General features: G+C 37.2%; 1 protein-coding gene across 3 annotated transcripts in view; it reads left to right on the top strand.

Moving 5' to 3' along the window:
* Nucleotides 1-21,513, top strand: part of PTPN2 (protein tyrosine phosphatase non-receptor type 2) — an 85,937-nt gene that overhangs the window by 40,636 nt on the left and 23,788 nt on the right. For all 3 annotated transcript variants that reach the window (XM_035013849.1, XM_035013851.1, XM_035013850.1), the window contains exons 3-5: nt 6,941-7,041; nt 11,532-11,630; nt 16,359-16,496. In XM_035013849.1, the coding sequence (XP_034869740.1) occupies nt 6,941-7,041; nt 11,532-11,630; nt 16,359-16,496 (338 nt within the window). The remainder of the gene's footprint in view (nt 1-6,940; nt 7,042-11,531; nt 11,631-16,358; nt 16,497-21,513) is intronic.

Below are 21,513 nucleotides of genomic sequence, written 5' to 3' on the forward strand. Positions count from 1 at the left end.
TGATTTTACACATTTTAAAAGGATGTTTCCCAGGTGTTCTTTCCATGGCAGAGACTCTTAGGGATAGATTAAAGATCTATTTTCAATTTGGAAATGTGTGGAAGCCAGATTTAATCAATTAACATTGTCCTATCAAGTTTAGGAACTTAAAATCTTGGTGGATTGAAAGAGATTGAAGTCACAGATAGTCAACCTATTGTTTGAAAAAGATTGAGCCTTCTGGATGTTTCTAGAACACCTGCTTGGTTAGCAAGTTGGTGATGGTGTGTACCTGGGACATGCTTCTTTGTAACTGTCTCCATTCCTGCCACCGTTTGGTTCTGTACTCATCTTTTGATTAAACTGTTAGTGCAGGGGCGCCTGAGTAGCTCAGTGGTTAAGCGTCTGCCTTCGGCTCAGGTCATGGTCCCAGGGTCCTGGGATCGAGCCCCGCATTGGGCTCCCTGCTCCGCGGGAAGGCTGCTTCTCTCTCTCCCACTCCCTCTGCTTGTGTTCCCTCTCTCGCTGTGTCTCTGTCAAATAAATAAATAAAATCTTTAAACTGTTAGTGCATCAGTGTGTTAAGTTGTCTTCCTTTTGTTCCAATCTGTCCTCCATAGTGGTGGTAGTTATTTTCTTGAAATCAAATGTGCTTCTCTCAGTCCTTTAAAGAGCTTCATCGACGTAGCCTGTGCCTGGAGCACGGCACACAAGGCTCTTAGAGTCTGGCCTCAACATGTTTTGGGACCTCTTCAGCCTTTTTGAATTTGCCAGTCTTTCATGATATACCATTCCCTTTTACTCCTTTTTGTGTGTGTGCTCCTTCTTCATCTTTGTAGTGAAGCCTGTTCATCTCACTTGGCCTCCTCAGGCATCAGTTGGTCAGCTTTCTTCCCACAACACATAGTCCAATAAAGATGATACTAGGAATTACTACTTAATAGAATTTTTTCCTTTTTTTAATTTTTTTAAAGTAATTTTTAATTAAAAAAAATTTTTTTAAGCCCATTGTGGAGCTTGAACTCCTAAGCCAAGATCAAGAGTCAGTCACCCAACTGACTGAGCCACCCAGGCACCTCTAGAATTTTTTCTTTTAAAAAGCTTTAAATAAATTATCTATTATTTTTATGTCATTGTTGCCTGGCTCCTAAAATATATTTGTTGAATGAAAATTGTATATAAAATTGTCGAAGGATTTAAATGTAAAGAATGGACCTTCATGGTAGGGGTTCCTTCAGAGAGGCTGTTCAGAGCAGGTAAGTCATAGTATGGATCTTCATGAAAGTGAGTTTGTGTGACATAGATGAAGATGGAAGTCATCCTTGATGTGAAGAACAGTGTGAAAGGCGATGCCAGGAAGAATTTAGGGTGTGTGGAAAGAATGGTAAAGGAACCAACTTGGACATACCAGAGACAATGTAGTGTGGGAAATATGTAGTCTCTTAAGTTGTATAAACCTAGTTTGAATCTCCTCTTGTGCTTCTCTAGTGTGTGTTTGGTAATGACTTGATTCCCTGAGTGTCAGTGAAATGAACATGATAATGTCAACTTCATAGGGTTGTAAGGATTGTTGCAGAAATGTAGTAAGGTGTGTCATAACAGACATCCTAGGCCACTAAATTCTATACAGTGATCGTAGTTGGTTATGTCATTAATAAAGGAACTATTATCAAATTGAGTTTTATTTTCAGAAGAAACAATTGAAATGTTAATACTGTGTTTACTAAGGTGTGTGTTTCTTCATTAATATGGTAGTGCTTTTATGGTGACTTGGATTTTAGTTCTAGCTTTGCTTTTTGGCTCATTGCTTGATTCAAGAGAGAAAATTAATAATATTTATGCCTCAGGTATTTAACTTGTAGAGTCAGAGAGGGTCAGCATATCTATGAAATGCTTTGCATTCTTACAGGGAGGTAACATATAAATATAGACATCAGTATTTGAAAACGTACGGTTTCCCTCTGGTTGAGAACAGGAGAATTGAAGGGGAAAGTCTTTCAGTGCTGTACTAATGGAGCTGGTCTTCTCCTTCCCCAGTTGATGATAATGACTTTTTATCTCTGCCTTGGTATAACCTAGGAGGATGGTTATGATGAGTGTGAATTCTTTTTCCTGTTTGACCTGGAAGACTTCCGAAAAGGAGATCTTTTTACAATAATGATAAAAGGTGAACCAGTGAAGGGGGTAGGGGTGTTAAAAAAAAAAAAAAAAAAAAAAAAAAAAAGGCTTATTGTGACATTGAAAGAGGAAGCTAATCTGTATTGTCAGCTCAGGCCACAGCTAGAGCGTCATTTCTTGACAGATGAAACCATTTCTCAGAAAACCTACTGTTTGAGGGTGGGAGGTGAAGGGAATATTCATCAGAAGTTTGCTCAATTTTTATCCAATTTACAAGCTACAATTCTATTGGATATTGCATTTCTTCATTCACTTGTAGACAAGAATTAAGAACAGATGGTGCCCCCCATTTAAAATATATATGTTCTTGATTGTTCAGCTTTTGGTGTTATTAGATGTTGAGAATTAAGAATTCCTGTGATTGCTTTTTGTATCTCATGCAGTGTAGTTTGAACTGTCTTCATTTTTCTCCCTTTGCTGGATTTTTTTAAAAAATAGGAAAGAGGGAGATAACCATATACTGAACTTAGAATGATGATAAAGCACTGGGGGCTTTGGGGCTTAAAACTTAGAACCCCCAGTTATAGGACTCTTTCTATTTGGTAATCTCATTTCAGAGGTTTCTGGGCCGAATAAACTCTGGGAGAGGACAAAGCATTTAACTTTCTGGTGTTTTTATTTTTGTTTTCTTGTACTAATTCAAAAGTCAGAAGTTTGGTTTGGAAGAACACTTCACAGATTTTGGGCTGACTAATAGTAATAGGGCAGAAAAGGGGACATTCTGACTCTTAGGTTGTGAGGGGACCTGTGTCCACTCTCGTAGATATTTTAAACCACACATGAAGTGATTCTTAATTGGAGAAGAGGCATTGTCTGTTATCTTTGCTAGAGAATATAAATCATAAAGTCACAATTTCTCATAAAAAGGCTTTGATAGTTTCACTTCCTGAAATGTACTGTATAGTTACTATCTTTGTAGATAGTTTTAACATATGTTTTACTTAACACTAGAAACGCTCTTACTTTTTTTTCCCTACGGAATCAGAATGTTAATTATGATTTGAAGTTTTTATTAATATTCTTAATAAAGCAGAAGAATGAAAATAAATTTCTAATAATGTAGGTGAATTTCAGAGTTTTATTTTTAATTAGTCCTGAGGAGAAAATATAGGTTCAACCAACATTTGTAGCCAGTTCTAAATTGCTAGAGTTTTCCCAAGGATTACCTTCCTTTTTTAGTCTTAATCTGCTAGCAACATTGAAAAAAATGTTTTTTTCTGAGAAAATTCAGTCTTCCTTTGCTTTTGTTGACTATATATAATAAATGTGAGAGGGTAGCAGGGCCACCATTTGGCGCCAGACTCTGCAGGACCCTGGGTGTCTTTTAGGTAGCACCCTGCTCCCCTTTGGTTAGACCTTGGGGCTCCAGGAAATGTATTTGTGCTTTTACGTGTGATTCGGTGTTTTCAACATATTGGAGTGACAGCTGGTGTAGATTTTAAAGCTAGAGGGAAAATAACTGAATTCTAGTTCAAGGTCCTGAGGGCAGGGTGTCAAATACTCTTAAAAACAAACTGTCGAAGGTCTTTCTCTGAGTTTATTTCTTATTTCCTCCAGAACTTTGGATGGCAACCTGCAAGATAACTCAATTCCCAGCGCCCTGGAGAGGAACCTTCCCAGTTTTTATGGATTCTTGGCTTCTGTTGGCCAAATTGCTTTTTTCACTTGTGCAATAGATATGATTAACCTTTGGGGTTTGTGTTCTTTCTGTGATTACAACATGAGGAAATACATTCCTTTGGTATTATATTCTAGTGGAATGCGAATTTTAGGGATGGTGTAGCATCTAAAAGGGGACATTGTGATATATCAGTGTTATCTAGAAGATATATGATCTTTGTTTTGCTAATTGGATAGCTGACCTTTTTACCATCTCACACAATTTAACAGTTAAAGGGTGATTAAGCTGTTAAAAAAAAAAGTGACTGTTTAAAAAAAAAGTGCTTGCTGACATCATCTTTCCGAGAACACTAGTATAAGTGATTTACTATAACAAGATCGTAGTTTTTCCTGTTGGCAAATGACATGTAATATTTACACAGAGGTCTTGGGTTCAGTCCAGCAGAAACATCTCAGATAAATTGATGTGTGAAACTGTAGCCATTTAACATTTTCTTTCATATGGATAATGTAAACAGTTTTTTGTTTTGTTTTTTAAGTTTAAAAGTGGGGAGAAAAAGGATATTTAGTATAAATTTCCTTCAGGGGAGCAGTTTAAATCGAATGTATTCTCCAGAGTTAAACATCAGACGTGTTCGGTTTATAATTCAGTTACATTCTTCTGACAGTTGTGTATTTAGGATACTAAGCCTGTGTTAACTCTGTTATTATGCACATGCCTTCTCTCTCTGAGAAAACTTCTCCTTTTCCATCAAAATGATATAAGGTAAAGTTTTGTAGACTACATATTTACATCAGCATAAATTCTAAATCTGTGAGGTTTTTACTTTTTTTAACCCTAAAGCATGATTTTTTTTTTTTTAAAAGATTTTATTTATTTATTTGACAGAGACAGAGACAGCGAGAGAAGGAACGCAAGCAGGGGGAGTGGGAGAGGGAGAAGCAGGCTTCCTGCTGAGCCGGGAGCCCGATGTGGGACTCGATCCCAGGACCCCAGGATCATGACCTGAGCCGAAGGCAGTCGCTTAACCAACTGAGCCACCCAGGCGCCCTAAAGCATGATTTTTAATGGCTCCATTAAAGTAGTACGTCTTTCATATATACTGTAATTTAACTGTTGTTGGACATTTTGGAAATTTGTGTTATTTCCCCTTTTGTGTGTTACTGTTAATCCCTGTGTCTGTCTCTGGCTGTATGCATTGGTTTCATTCACAGAAATGGGAACCTTGGATTTTAAAGGATTTACACCTGTTACTCTAAACCAGGCATCTGAAAAGTTCTCTTATAGTTTCATCTAGTGCTTACTAAGGGGCTAGACGTGGCCTGGACAGCACTGGGCATTATCATTTAAAAAACTAAAAACAAACAAAAAATTTTGCCCAAATTTTTTAAATAAAAAAAAGTTATCTTTTCATTTTAATTTGTATTTCTTTGATTAATAGTGAGGGTAGTCTTTTGTGTATTGTCCTTGTTCACTTTTAAAAACAGGGTCTCTGTCATTTCTTATTGATTTATAGGTACGCTACATATCTTAATGCTTTGGTTGTATTTTGGTTTTTAGTAGGATTCATGACATTTTCTTAATTTTTGAGGCCTCTTTTTATAATTGATGTATAGTGGACATACAGTATTATATTAATTTCAGGTGTACAGTATAATGATTCAACATTTATATACATTCTGAAATGCTTATGACCCCAATAAGTGTAATTACCGTCTGTTACCATAGAAAGTTATTACAATATTATTGACTAGGGGCGCCTGGGTGGCTCAGTGGTTAAGCGTCTGCCTTTGGCTCAGGTCATGATCCCAGAGTCCTGGGATCAAGCCCCACATTGGGCTCCCTGCTCAGCGGGAAGCCTGCTTCTCCCTCTCCCACTCCCCCTGCTTATGTTCCCTCTCTCTCGCTGTGTCACTCTGTGTCAAATAAATAAATACAATCTTTAAAAAATATATATTATCAACTATATTCCCTATGCTGTACTTTCCATCCAGGGGACTGACTTACAACCGGAAGTTTGTAACTCTTAATACCCTTCACCTATTTTGCTCATCTCCCCACCCTCCTCTCTGACAACCACTGGTTTTGTTCTCTGTGTTTATGAGTCTGTTTCTGTTTTTTTGTTTGTTTTGTTCTTTTAGATTCCACATATAAGTGAAGTCATATGGTCTTTGTTTGTTTTTGCCTGACTTACTTCAATTGGTATAATACCCTGTAGGTCATCCATGTTGTTGCATATGGTGATATTTTTACTTTTAAAAGCAAGAAATATATTTAAACTAGATATATTTATATTGTTGTAACACAGTCTAAGTAATGAAGCATCTTTAGTTGTCTTATAAAGAATTAGAACATTCCAGGGTGCCTGCTGGTTCAGTCAGTAGAGCATGCGACTCAATCTTGGGTTTGTGAGTTGGAGCCTACTTAAAAAAAAAAAAAAGAGGGCTCCTGGGTGGCTCAGTTGCTTAAGCGACTTCCTTCTGCTCAGGTCATGATCCTGGAGTGCCAGGCTCGAGTCCCACATCGGGCTCCCTGCTCAGCGGGGAGTCTGCTTCTCCCTCTGACCCTCCCCCCTCTCGTGTTCTCTCTCTCTCATTCTCTCTCTCTCTCAAATAAATAAATAATCTTAAAAATATATTTAAAAAAAAGAAAGAAAAAGAATTAGTGTATTCCATCTGTATTTAAAAATTTTTAGCTTAATTTAAATATAATTAAGTACTGAAAATTATTTAAATATAGTTGAATGCAGGTCAGTTGAGGAATGAAGAAAATGAACTGTAGTTACCATGGTTTTTTGTAGATAGACCTATCAGTTCTTAGGCACTAAGATTCTAAATGATCCTTTTACTTTTAGGACGGTAGGTGCCTTATTCCTTTTACTATATTTTACTCTTTGGTCAATTTTTCTAGTTACGGTAGCTAGCCTACTACAAACAAAAGCATTTGCAATACTACAGTAACAAACAACAGGATTTCATTTTTATACTTCCTTTGCAAGAGGGGAATAATTCAGGACTTGACTCAACTCTCTGTGGTGGTAATTTATTTTTCTTTGTTTTGTTTCTTCTATCATTTTATAAATACCTAGAACATTAATATTAAAGTAAAAAAAGAAATGAGAAGTTTGAAATGACAATTATGGTTTATCCTTCTCTGTTTCAGATGATCACAGTCGTGTTAAGCTGCAAAATGCTGAAAATGATTATATAAATGCCAGTTTAGTTGATATAGAAGAGGCGCAAAGGAGTTACATCTTAACACAGGCAAGTGATGTGATGTCAAGCAGATGCTTTGCAGTGCAGTTATTGTGGTTGGTCTGCTTTGAAACACAGCTAAAAGGATGTCTTTACTTCTTTTGGAAATGAAATGCCATTTCAGTTTTTTCTGTTGTTATGTACTAAAATGGAGACATTTCAGTGTTTTGCAGATTTGTATGTGAATATGAAATTAAAGTTATTTTTAAAAAGGAAAATTTTTTAACAAATGGCTTATACCAGTTCTTTTAAGGCAAATTATCATCCTTTACATTGATACAAAATGTTTGTTAATGCTTTGTTAAGTTCTCTTCACGTAATCTGTATCATGACCAGAGGCCCTTTGAAGGCCCTTCTCGACCCCCTTCTCTGGCATGTATTTTCAGAGGATATGAACATGCTTCAGTGATGTCTGGCCTTTGTTCAGAGTGAGGGTGGTAAGGCCAGGTGCCCAGAATACTGGCTGGGAGGCCAGAAAGCATGAGGGTTCCTTGTGGCATTCTGACTGACTGCTTCTTGGCACATTGGCCACACCCATATCCCAGCACTATTCTTTCATTCTTTGATAATAGAAATTATTTTGGTTTATCCACACCAGCTGCCCTTTATCAAATGACAGAGGCTTAATGAGCAGTGCTGTTATATCCCCCAGTTAATGATTTTGAAATTCAAAAGATAAGCTATATGTTCATAATATTTGAGCTTTTTAAAAATTTGGATCAGAATAACCTGTTATTGAAAGAGACAACAGTTTCATATAGTAAAAAGATCTTCTATTAGACTATTTCTAATTGACAGGAAATGAAAAATAATTACTTCATTTTACTTAAAGTAGCTGCTATATGTTAAAAAAAGAAAAAGAGAACCTATGTAAAAAAAAAATGGCAAGGAACATAAATTCACAGTTAAAGAAAAATATAAAGGTATACAATACACCTATGAAAAGATATTCAATTTTTCTAGTCATTAGGGAATATAATTTTAAACCAGTGTTCAGTTATCACTTTTCACCAGTGAAAATAGCAGAGATTTAAAAGTTACTCAGTGGTTAAATATGTACAGACATAAAGATATATGTGAGGGTGTTTGTTGCAACTTAATTTTAATAGCACAGGACCAGAAATAATAGGACAGAAATAATCTGTGAGGGACTGGCTAAATAAATTACACATATACCATTAATATTGGTTATTTCTAAGAATTAGGAATAATTAGACTTTAATTTGTTGTTTTCTGCCTTTTTGTAATATTTGGAGCTTTTCTTATGAGTATTCATGAATTATTTATTTATTTTTGTGTGTGTGTGAGTAAAGCGATAGAAGTTTATTAAGTGAGGAGACAGAAAAAGCTCTCGAGTGAGAGGGGTCCCAACAGGGTTGCCCTCAGGACATCTTTAATAAACTCATTTTTAGAATTTTAATTTACTTTTTATCTGAAAAAACTATAATGTTCAAAAATAGAGAAAATAATTACCCTAGATCCCTTATCACACTCCTTTCTTCCTCGCTCTCTTCTTTTTTCCCAGTCTTGTTCATAATCCTAAATTTTGTAGGTACTTCTCAGGGTTCTGGTTTAGGATTTATTTCCCCTTTTTCAGTCTATACTAGAGACTTCAACTCTCTGGAACCATATGTTCAACCTTTATATCTTAAGAGAATGTAGACACTGGATTCACAGCATCTGTGCCCAAATCCTGGTCCAACTACTTCATTGGGTATTCATTCATCTGACAAAGATTTATTGAGTACCTACTCTGTGGTAGGCATTGTTTAAATAAAACAGACAGTGGGGCACCTGAGTAGCTCAGTCAGTTAAGCATCCTACTCTTGATTTCAGCTCAGGTCATGATCTCAGGGTTGTAAGTTCCAGCTCCATGTTGGGCTCCATGCTGGGTGTGGAATCTGCTTGAGATTCTCTCTCTTTCCCTCTCCAACTGCCCCTCCCCCTTCTTAAAATTTTTTTAAAAATTAAATAGACATTAAGCAAAACCCTGTTGTTATGAACTTTACATCATAGTAGGAAATAAAATTAATAACAGCTAGCAGTTTTGTAACCTTATTCTGTACTTTATGTGTTTTGTATAATTTAAGGCTCAGGATAACTCTCTGGTAAACACTGTCATCACCCTGGTTTAATGCACGAGGAATTAGCTAAAGACCAGGTACATTAAACTTTACCAAGCCCATACAACAAGTGAGTTGAAGCCAGAATTTGAAGCCCATTGGCTCCATGGGTCATGCTCTACAACCATAAGATTGCTGTGTGACCTTGGACAAGCTACCTAACTCCCCAAGCCTATATATATATATATTTATATTATAGATGTATACCTGTATTATCTGTGAAACAGTGCTGAGTGAAACTCTTACAGTTCCTGGTACTGTGGTAAGCCCTCCATGGATTATTCGTTGTGGCATTTGTTACTGCTTTTTATTAGTAGTAGTAATAGAAGTAATAATAATCCTCTCATAAAATTTTGTAAATCCCATAATGATAAAGAAATTGCCTATTAATTGTGTTTAAGTGTCCTGTCCCTATTGGACTGCTCTGTGTGTCCTGACAGAGCTCCGTGCATTTAGAGCTAGAGGACTCAGAAGGCTGTCTTTAGCTTTTTATTCTTTCCTGAATTTTCCCCCTATATTTTCCAGGTCTTAACTGGATATTTTTACCCAGATGACTCTTACATTGCAAATTCTGTATTTTCTACATCTAACTTTTTTTTTTTTTTTTAAACCAAGCCAGCTCCCTTCCTGTTTTTCTCACCTGGGTTAAAGCTATGCTCATCATCTACCGAATCCTAATGCAGTTGCTTAAGGCTGTGCTGTAGCATCCTTTCTACTCTCGAAGATCTGGTGGTTCACCTCTTACTGTTGTGGCACTTGAGATGTTTCAGTTAGTAGGACAAGGACTTCTCCTTGCCTCTTAGTAAACTCTTTGAAGGCTGAGAATATTTTACAGGACAGAGAAAACTAGAGATGCTGAATGTTTATAAACCTTAGCTGTTCTAATTGTCCTTTGTTGCTTCTTTTTGTCACCTTTTTCCTCTGAATTTTTTTAAAAAATATATCAGTCCTTGCTATAAATCTCCATTTCGGGGGAAAAAAATATGTTAATGTTGCTTGTAGGTGGAAGAGCTGAGAGATACCCTCCTCACCAACCACCTTAGAACCACTGACAGAATGTGTTTTGTGTTTCCATATGTATACACACTGAGTGACTTCTGGTGAATTGATAGATCGATTTTTTCAGATGAAAGAAAAGGCTTTCATTTTACTGGGGATTTTCTCACTTTGTTTTGTTTTAGAAGTAGATCAAGTAATAGATAATATATATTAAGTGAGTAGAACAGTATCTTCAAACATTTGGTTGTCATTACTTAGGATTCTAAGTAGATTTCTGGCCTTTTTATAACTTAGAAGCTTAGAGTTTATTAATTTAAATAATATTAATAGAACATCTGCTACAAACCAGGGAATACAATTGCCCAAAAGATGCTTTCAGCCTCAAACCATGTGAATCACCTTGTTTGACATGGGAAGCTGAAGTTCCAGGAGACCTGGCCTCCAGCCCCTAAAGCTGCCCCTCCCTCTGTCCTGTGAGGAAAATGCTTGCTGACTTGCGTTAGCTGCAGCAGAGCCTCATTCATTTTCACCTTTAACATTAGTTATAATTTGACCATGGCCTTTTCATCTCCTATTTGCCCTTTCTTCTGCCCTGTGCTACCGCCAAGCAAAATGTGAAGATAACTGGATTTGATTTTTTTTCCCCCATGGCAGTACTGTAATATGAACGATTGCCCCTTTTAAGTCCTCTGCTGAGGTCGCACATGCTGTGGTTTTTGTAGATTAACAGCTTCTTAGTGGTTCAGACACTTTGAAATTTCCGCTTTTTCTGGAAATCTTGTTCTAGTTAACTTGGGGTGGTTGGTTGGTCAGTGACAGCACGGATTTCCTCTTTTGTAGGACTGCCATGATCCATGGCAGGCAGGGCCTCTCTTCCTGCTGTGGAAGCTGAAAGGGACAGAGATTTCCTCTGCAGCTAGAACATGACCAGTCAGTTGTCCCTGCCCATGGTTTTGACTCCGGTTTGTTTAACGGTTATGCGTGATGGCTGTAGCCACCTTAGCACTGGCGATGCCAGCAAAGCAAGGTGAGAGTAGTACCAGCGTCAGGAGCACTGTGCCAGGCTGACTCCTTTGAGCAGAATCTTGCCTTTACATTGGTTCCCACTGAGGCCTGGCTTTCCAGCCCTCAACTCTGAAAGTCATCTGATAGCCTGAAAGATTCCTTTTCTGCCTAAGTCAATAAAAGTCGGTTTTGATCATTTATAAGCAACTAGTACAGACCTATTTTTTTTTAACTCAAGTGGATTTAAAGTCATGATTTACTTTTTATGATTCAATACATTGTTCTTAAACCGGAAGCATACTTGAGGGAATTTTCCTTGAACCTTGTTCCATCTCCTTTCTCTTACCTCCTTTTTCTTCTCTGTTCTTACAGGGCCCACTTCCTAATACAGGTTGCCATTTCTGGCTCATGGTTTGGCAGCAAAAAACCAAAGCAGTTGTCATGCTAAACCGAGTTGTGGAGAAGGAATCGGTGAGTAATACTTAATATTTACAACTTAGTGTACTGCCTGTATTGTTAGCTTATAAATGTTTTCATACTTCTTTTGGGATAGTCATTCATTTACTGGTTTTGGCCTTGAATTGCTAAAGGCTAGTAGTCAGGGTATTTCTGACCAGAAGTAGTATATCCTTTTCCTTTCTTGCCTTAAGTATTTAAGTAATAGTTGTACACCACTACCTTCTAAGATGTAAATGTAATGAAACAAATATTGACCAGTGGTGACATAGATCTTTGGAATCCCTAAGCTTTATTAGAATTTTTATAATTATTATCAAAATCTTGAGAAGTTTAGAAAGGATTAAAGTGACAGGTTTTTGTTAAGCTATATGAATTTTTATTGGCTCTTAGGTCACGAGACAGTAAGTTTGGGAATGTATAAATATATTAAACTTGAGGTACAGTCTAAACACAGTGCTAATTAGTTAAGTCTTTTAACTTTTGTAGCTTTAGATCCTTTTCTGTCAGAGAAGCAAATTGGAAAGTATTGTCAGTAAGGTCTCTTCCAGCCTAAGATCTTCTTCGGATTCCTGATTCTTTTTTATAAATTCATATTTGGTGGCTTTCGATGGTGCTGCAAATTATTCTACTCTCTTTCTAATCCTGAGTGGCATTCACATACCAGAATGTCCAGCAATATTGGCATAGTTATTTACAGTGGCTTTTTCATGGCTTCCAGTGTGACTTAAAAATTAAGTGATGATGACATTGTTTGAACAATTTGAACAGCATTGCAGAGTAGATGATTTATAAGTTTCATCTCTCCTCTTGGAGCATAATTAGTATATTAATAAGATAAGACTCACTAGAAATTAGAAATCATATTTATGGTGGTTGGATCTAGATGCTTAAAAAGATTCAGGTTTAATTATTTTGGGGAAGATTACTTCATGAGTGATACTGTTTTGTTTATGAAGAAGCCCATAATGTCTGATTATCTTTCTTTTTGCGGCGTTAGCAGCCATTGCTGGTCAGTGCTTAGTTCCTTAATTAGTTACAGGTTACAAAATAGTGATACTCCAATTTTACCATTTCTTCTTAAATTTTTGTTGGAATACTTCTATGGAAAGAAACTTTCAGAGTGCCTGACTCTTGGTTTAGGCTTAAGTCGTGATCTCAGGGTCGTGAGATCAAGCCCCACATTGGGCTCTGCACTCAGCATGGAGTCTGCTTAAGTTTCTGCTTAAGTTTCCCTCTGCCTCCCCTCCCCTCTTTCTCTCTCTAATAAGTAAATCTTTAAAAAGAAAAGAAAAGAAAAGAAACTTCCCTTCTAGTTAGTTGACCACTTTTATATAGGAAAAGGAGTTTACAAAATAGTTAATTCCCTAGTGTCTTCAACAGGTGACCAGTTAGGTTTTTTTGGTGTGGGGGCAGGGGCAGGAGGGGATCAATTATTATGAACTCATAGATTTTTTTTTTTTTAAGATTTTATTTATTTATTTGACAGAGACAGCAAGAGAGGGAACATAAGCGGGGAGTGGGAGAGGGGGAGAAGCAGGCTTCCCACTGAGCAGGGAGCCTGATGCGGGGCTCAATCCCAGGACCCTGGGATCATGACCTGAGCTGAAGGCAGACGCTTAACGACTGAGCCACCCAGACTCCCCTGAATTCATAGATTTAAACATCTTTGATGTACTTCACTCCATTGCAGTTATTATCCGTCTTAGTAGTTGAATTATTCCTCTGTTGGCTAGCAGGAATCTCTTCAAGTTGGGCTCTGAGTCAGAAATCTAAGAGATAAAACCAAAGAGTCTTTAATAATTTTCTTACTATCTGGAATGACTACTTAACCTCTTCTTCATAGAATCAGTCATTTCTCTAGGAACCTTTGTTTCTTTTATTGGGCAGTGATACTTCAACATGACAATAAAAATAGGGATGTTGGGACGCCTGAGTGGCTCAGTTGGTTAAGCGTCTGCCTTTGGCTCAAGTCATGATCCCAGGGTCCTGGGATTGAGTCCTGCATTGGGCTCCTTGCTCGGTGGGGAGCCTGTTGCTCCCTCTGCCTGCCACTCTCCCTGCTTGTGCGTGTTCTCTCTCTCTCTCTCTGACAAATACATCAAATCTTTAAAAAAAAAATTAGGGATATTTACTGATGCTGGGTTGATCATTGTTTTTAGAGCTTTTTGGTGAACAGAGCTAAGGAAAAGATGTGTGTGTGTTAGATAACACATTTCAAGGATTCATACTGATACTTCCAATTTAAATTTAGAATTGAGGGGGTTGGCTTAATGCATTCTACCTTATATCTGTTGCCTCCTTTTTCCATACCATGAATCCTGCTTTTCAAAGACACAATGGATAAAGAATATCTTACAGTGACTCATTTACTTTGTCCCATGTTATACACCAGAATGACTCATAATAAGAGTATCAACTCCATCACCAAAATAATTACTGAAAAAGTTTTAAATTTTTTATGTTTTTCCCTCTCTTTCTGTTTTTAAGTTGTACTTTACCTACATTGTCAGAGTATGTAACATAACTACAGTCTTTCTTTTATATCCCTTGTAAAATCTTAGTTCTACGTGTAAATATATATTTAATTTACATTGTTGGTCTTATTGATGTCTCTCCAGTTGTTCTGTAGATATCTCATTCTGTAGTGCATCCTAAGGAAGGGACTCATGGGCATTTTAGTTCCTGATTTCTTACCTGTCGATGAGAGTTTAATCTGCTGTCTTAATGCTTAAAAGTCACTTTGACAGAATATAAAATCTTGGCTCACATTTGCTTTTCTTTGAGCAACTTAAATACATTACTCCATTTCCCTTCCCTTTGGCTTTAGAGATTACTGACAAAGTCAGTTGGACATCTGATTTTATTTCCTTTGCAAGTCATGTGTTCTTTTTATCTAAGTTACCCAAAGGCTTTTTTTTTCTTCAAATCCCATTAATTTTACCAAAATATGTCTTAGTGTTGGTCATTCTGGGTCAGTTTTTCTAGATGCGTAGTATGCTCTTTCAATTTATGATTTTTAAAAGAAGAATATTGATTATACTTGTTAATATTTACTGTTTGCTTGCTTTAGTGTTCTTTGGATCCTATTCACGTTAGATTTTCTTTGCTTATTTTTATATTTGTCACTTTCTCTTAAATCCTGTTGTCACTCCATTTCTTTTATTATCTGCTGTGTTTATTCATGCCTCTGTTCCTTTTAGTTTAGTCTTCATTTCTGAAATGGTGTGTTCTTTGATTCCTAATTTTTTTCTGTCTCCTGTCACCTCATTTCTGAGTTGTTCTCATTCTCCTTTATGCTCTTTCACTTATTGTATCATATTTAAAGTGTCTTTTAGCACCTTTGGAAGTATCAGCTCATAGTAATTATTTGTTTGGAGGTGTTGTTACTGTTTGTGATTTGTAGCTGTTTGTGATTTGGAAAAGAAATGACCATATTTTATAAGGATACTTTTGTAGTGTTTTTTTTTTCGTAATGAAGTGGCTCTTTATCTCACCTTGCCACAGTCTGTTGGTCTCATAATTTGGCTTTTGGGAAGATCCTTTTATTGTCATAAATAGGAATTCCATATTAGTAGTTCTGCCAAAATGTACCAACTCTAGATAAAGAGGGCTTTTCTTCTTCTTTTTTTAAAGATATTGTTTATTAGAGAGTGCGTGCGCACATAAGCAGGGGGAGGGGCATAGGGAGAGAGATAAGCAGGCTCCCCAGGCACAGTCCTGGGTAATGTGATAGAGTAAATATTCTTAATATTTCAGTATTTCCTATATTTTTTAAAAACCAAAAATCCACTGAGTGGGGAGCCCAACACAGGGCTCGATCCCAGGACCCTGAGATCATGATCCAAGCCAAAGTCAGATGCTTTTTTTTTTCCTCCTAATTAAATTTTGTTAATTAATATATAATGCATTATTTGTTTCAGGGGTACAGGTCTGTGATTCATCAGTCTTACACAGTTCACAGCGCCCACCATAGCACATACCCTCCCCAATGTCCATCACCCAGCCACCCCATCCCTCCCACCCCCCTCCACTCCAGCAGCCCTCAAGTTTTTTGTGTGAGATTAAGAGTCTCATGGTTTTTCTCCCTCTCTGGTTTCATCTTGTTTCATTTTTCCCTCCCTTCCTCTATGATCCTCTGTCTTGTTTCTCAAATTCCTCATATCAGTGAGATCATATGATGCTTGTCTTTCTCTGATTGACGAAGTCAGATGCATAACTGACTGAGCCACCCAGGCACCCCACAGGGGGCTTATCTTCTGATTTATTTCCCTGACTTAATTTTAGTAAGTGAATATACAATGTTATTTCTAGATAAATAGTATTTGGTAGCAGATTCATGGGTATTTGTAGGAAATTCTTGTAAAATGAAGCCTTTTCAATACTGTTTGAAGAAAAGATTCTTACAAGAGGTTGATAATTTTGGAAATGTAAAGTGAATGCCAGTATGATGTTAAAATATAGGTTATCATGCTTTAGAAATGACAAATTCACTTTTATGAACATATCTGTTTCTGGCTTTTTTTTTTTTTTTTACTATAAGTTATAGGAACATTTTACAAACCTTTTATAAAATGTCAATCTTACTAAAATACATTGAGCATCAGATATAGTGCAATTGTTCATAGATTTGGGTACTTGAAAAAAATATAGCATGTGTATGTGTGTGGTTTGTCTTCCTTTCCCAGCTTTTTAGGGTTTCATAATGTCTAGGAACTAATATCTACATATTCTTAAATTTAGGTTAAATGTGCACAGTACTGGCCAACAAAAGATGATCGAGAGATGCTGTTTAAAGAAACAGGATTCAGTGTGAAGTTTTTGTCAGAAGATGTGAAGTCATATTATACAGTACATCTACTGCAGTTAGAAAATATCAATGTAAGACTTTTCATGCCTAAAAGATTGGACTTTATATATTGCTGATTTTCAGAATTATTTTATGTCATTAGATTTGAAGTTTGGGGCTGCATATACATTTCGATAGTATCTATAATAGTATATAGTCATAAGCATGGTGTTTACATTGTGTTTCCTACATGCGGTAGCTCTCTGAGGACTCTTGAGAAAACCTAGAAACTAAGGATTTTAAAGTTCAGGTTGAGATATGAGGATTGAAGATAATTTATTAAGATTACTTGGGGATGAAGAGAGAGAGAGCTTTATAATCAGGCTAACCTGAATTCAAATCCCAGCTCTGTTGTTTAGTAGAAATATCCCTGGGACCTGTTCCTCAACGTCCCTCATCCTTTCCTCGTCTGGAAAGCAGAGATTGTGATAGCGCCCTTTCAGGGCTGACGTGGAGATCAAATGAAGATGTGTGCGCAGAGCAGCTGATGTAGAATACGTGCCCAGTCAACATGGCAGCACTTGGTGCTTCTGAGAGTGGCAGGCCAGTCAAGAAAATAACTTACTGGAATGTTGTTAATTCGATGATTCACCACAGAGAAATTTGTCCTTACTGAATTGGGGAAAATGGTGAAATAAATTTAGCATATGGTCCCAAGAACATTCATATGGATCTTTTCCAGAAATACAAGAATTGTTCCTTATTTCTTGGTTGAGATACATGTACATGGTGGATTTGTGAACCTGCTATTTTCAAGTTGGGGGTCAAGACATTTCTCCCCTTTTCACCACCTACCTGTTTTGCCTTCTTTGTGTTGTAATCAGGATAACTGGAAAATATGAAATGAGAGTGATTCTGGGATGCTCTTAGGAGCTAGGAAAACTAGAAAATAGGAAAATATTTGTTGGCCAAAAAATGATTGCAGGAATGTATCTAGTCTGTATAGTGAGATACTGTTTTAGTTAACCATTAACTGAAAGAAATTATTAACATGGGATCATTGACCAAATAAGTTTTATAGAGAAGAGATATATAAAGTGCATACACACACACACACACACTTTTAGATACGAAGAAATACATTTTAAGGTTGATCTCTTGAAACGCCTGTTTTTTGCTGCCTACTGTAAGCACAGGTGCGTACTGTTGAGGGCCCAGGCCCAGCTTCGCATGACATCCGTAATTAAGTTTTTATGTGATCTCTTAGGTTATCTGAGAAGTCTCAAGGTTGGGAAATACAAGACTTAGATTTATTTATAAATTTCCCTTATTTGTAGTTTTTTGTACCAACTATTCCATTTACATATGTCTTAAGCTGCCCTGAGACTGTTTGATCCTAGATTGTGCAGTACTTCTTGCCAGAAACAGAACTGCTTTTCTATAAACTTCTCATGATTCTTTGCATCATCTTCTCTTGGTATTTATCCCAGGTACCTCATCTGCTTGTGGCCTAAAAACTGATAGGAATGGAGAAGGGCATAGGTGTTTTTCCCTGTTTCTGAAACCTATCCTACCTAATTAAGAGTTAATTATACCTTAAAATAAAATGCGTTTTGTATTTTATCATTTTGTAAAGCACTTTTACATATAATTTGACCCACAGTCTTCCTATAATGTGATAAATATTCTTAATATTTCAATATTTCCTATATTTTTTAAAAACCGAAAATCCATTAAGGTTATACGATTTTTCCTGTAAATAGATTACTCAGCTAATAACTGACAGGCCAGAACTCAAATCCTGATCTCCTGACTTGGAATGACATGGGGCTAATAAGTCTTTTGAAAAAAGTGTTAATTGTCCTAGCAAAGGAAGATTCTTGGTTCGAAAGCATCTTTCTGAGTTGAGGCATGCGAACTGTCCAACCACTGTTTCAGTTGCTAGCAACTGTGTGATTTCTTATTGGCCTGGGTTCAGAGTACACCATAATTAATAGCAACAATATGTTTACATTCTACCTTACAATCTTTAGTAAGAACTAGGAATGTTAGAAGAACAAAGTAGCATTTCAGCATGAGAAGCAGAATTGTATTTGGTTAAGTATTTACACTCTGGATCCAGATTGCCTGAGTTTAAATCCCAACTGTACGCCTCCTGGTTGTGTGACTGGTCCCACTATTTACCCTCTGTGCCTCAGTTACTCATCTACAGAATCAGGATAAGGACACACGTACCTCAGAGGGTTGCTGTAAGGATCAAGTGAATTAATGCTGTAACAGGCCTAAGACTCCATGCAGGATTCCCAATTAGTAGCTTTAGTTGTGTGCGTCTGTTTCCTTTGTCATATCAATGAATTGGGAAGGACTGCAGAAAGAACAAGTTGAGGGAGAAAGAAATACCAAAGGAGTGAGAAAGGTGATGCTGCAGGTAAGGAGTGGTCACCAACCTCATGCTGAGCTGCAGAGAACCAGTTTGCAGCTAAAGGAGTCTGACTTGTCTGTAGTAACAGGTCTAGGGCCTAAGCTGTGGTTTGTGTGGGCCCTGCTCTTTTACAGACCTCTGGTCTAAGGGAGCAGTAAAGCTGCACACCAGCTGCCCTTTCCAGTATCTTCAGTAGAGCTAAGAGTTTGAACTTTTGCCCATGAATGAAGAGATTCCATCTCTGCTTTTAAAGCAGTCCCATGGCTTAAGCTAAGGGGAAGGTTTTGTAGGGCTTTTAAAATATAAGGTCATCTAGAGTGCTTATTTGTCTTTCAGGATTTTCTTTTTAGTTGCCCTTCACTATTTTCCATAATATTGTTGGCCAGCTTTATGTTTATCAAGTTCCAGGAATACTATTGTAATGCTGGCTGCCTTCTATTTCTCTGTCCCTGTAGATTTGCCCAAAACAGGATGAGTGCCTAATTATTACCATGCTTAGCTGGGATTTGATTCAAAATAGTTTAAACAGTTTATCCCACCTGGAATGTCATCCTCTCTTCTCTGCCTGTTTATATCCTGCACATCTTTCAGGACCACCTTGTGACCCATTTCTTACTTTGGTCTTTCTTAATTCATCTATGACGCATTCATTCCTGATAGCTGTAATCTTACACTTCTCTCCATAATTTAAGTTTTCCGTTTTACTGGCTTATTTAGTACTTGTGTATATATGTACTTTGACTCCCATAACAAGGTTTTTGGCTCCCCATGGGTAGAGTCCTTACCTGTTACCTTGTGCTTCCTTCTGCCATTGCACCGAGTGAGTGGTTATTCTAAAATAAAGGCATAATCCTTCCACCTTGCTCTAAAAAATCTTTCTGTGGCTAATGCAGAAGTCCAGGACCCAGCCCGGACTGGTCTTTCCTTCTTGTCTAGGCACTCAGGGTTTGTTCTTGCTAACAGTCCTACACTTCTCAAATAGGTTGATTCTTGGAGGCCCACACCTCTGTGTATTGCTTTCTCTCTGCTTAGAATGCAAGCCCCATGCCTACCTGTTTCTGTCACTCTCCTCTCCTGATCTGGTGAGGTCTGTTCATCTTTCAAAATGAATTACAGTAACTAAATATTTAACACAGACCATATAATGATCCTGGCAAAAATTGATGAGGGACTGAACTAAGGCACTTACGGTGAGCTACAGATCTCATATAAGTTTGTATTTAGGAGATAGGGTTCACAAACTCTGCTACTTCTTCGTGTAGAGGAAATAACTAAGTGAAGCAGTTGAAAATGTGAAGAAGTTTACAATTGATTGGAGCTTACTAGGGGCTACAATAGAGTCAATTAGTATATAATTGTTTCAGAAAAGGTATCTGTAAGTATTTACCATATGCAGGCATAGGTTAGGCACTTTACATTCACTGTTTCATTTATTCCTCACAATAGCCTTATAGTAAGTACTGTTTTTAACCATTTACAGATGACAAAATTGGGCTTATGATGAAAGTCTTGGAAATACAATCTTGGTACTTCTGTAAATGCCCAAAGTGTGAAAATAATTGGGCCTAGGACCAAAGAGCTGCATAGATTTCTTTGTAATAATTAGAAAATTTATAATCTTATCTATCTGTATAAAATAAGTTAACTTGAATTTGAATGGCTTTAGGTGGCATACACTTAAATTGCCATAAGCCTGACTGTTGCCCATGGTCTTGTACCTACTCAGTTCCTCGCTTATCTTCCTGGCCTCCATATATAATGAATTAGATATCCTTATTCAAGGGTAGAATTCTCCTTCAAAATATGTAAATAAGATTTTGCCTTAAAAAGAAGAGTGAACCACTGACATTTTGTGCAGAGTGTGGTATACATAATGCAGTGTTTTACAAAGAAGATTTGTCAGGGACAGCCATGTAATTGCAGATGCAACCAGGTGTGCATGAGGTGTGAGGTCAGCAGTGAGAGGGGATGGAGAGGCCAACTGGGAGGACTGATGTGACTTGATGACCTGGGAGAAGGAGAGGGGGCTTCCCCCAGTTTTGAAATAAGGAGTTTGTCAAAAATTGTAAAGTCTACATGTAGAGCTTGTTTGGAATAAAGATGAATTTTGTTTTAGCTCTCTAGCCTTTGGCAATCCTTTTTTCCCTCATGTTTTTTCCAGCACGAAAAAGAGGGAGAAGAGGTCCAGTCAAGCATATAAACATTTCTTTTCTATCTCAGTCTTAAACATACGGATCTTATTGCTTCATGAAATGGTCTGTTGGGAATTGTATGATTTTTTTGTGAGCTGTGATTTTGAATCTTGTTTCAGTAGGGACACATTAATAAAAGTTAACTTCTTAAGAAGTTCTTTAGTCTGGTCCTGTTAGGGGAAGAAAAAGACTGATTCTCAAAAATCTATTAGTGGGGAAGACTACATTATACAAACAGTTGTGAACATTTCTGGGAACTGGCTTTGAGTATCCCAGACAGTGTGATCTGAATTTGAAAAAAATCAAGAGACTTCTAGTCTTGAGCCAAAATCATACAAGTGAAAAAAAAGCAAGCAGTTGCTCAGGATTGTGGGTTAACTCTAGGTTTAAACCAGAGGTGATGCAGTAAATGAGCATAAGTGAGTATACAACGTTATGGGAAGACTGGGCCATACCCTGCAGAGCACAGCTTGCAGATGAGCCAGGTTCTGGCAC

This window comes from Mirounga leonina, unplaced genomic scaffold, assembly GCF_011800145.1.
Source record: "Mirounga leonina isolate KUSES-001 unplaced genomic scaffold, KU_Mleo_1.0 Mir_167, whole genome shotgun sequence".
Lineage (NCBI taxonomy): Eukaryota > Metazoa > Chordata > Mammalia > Carnivora > Phocidae > Mirounga > Mirounga leonina.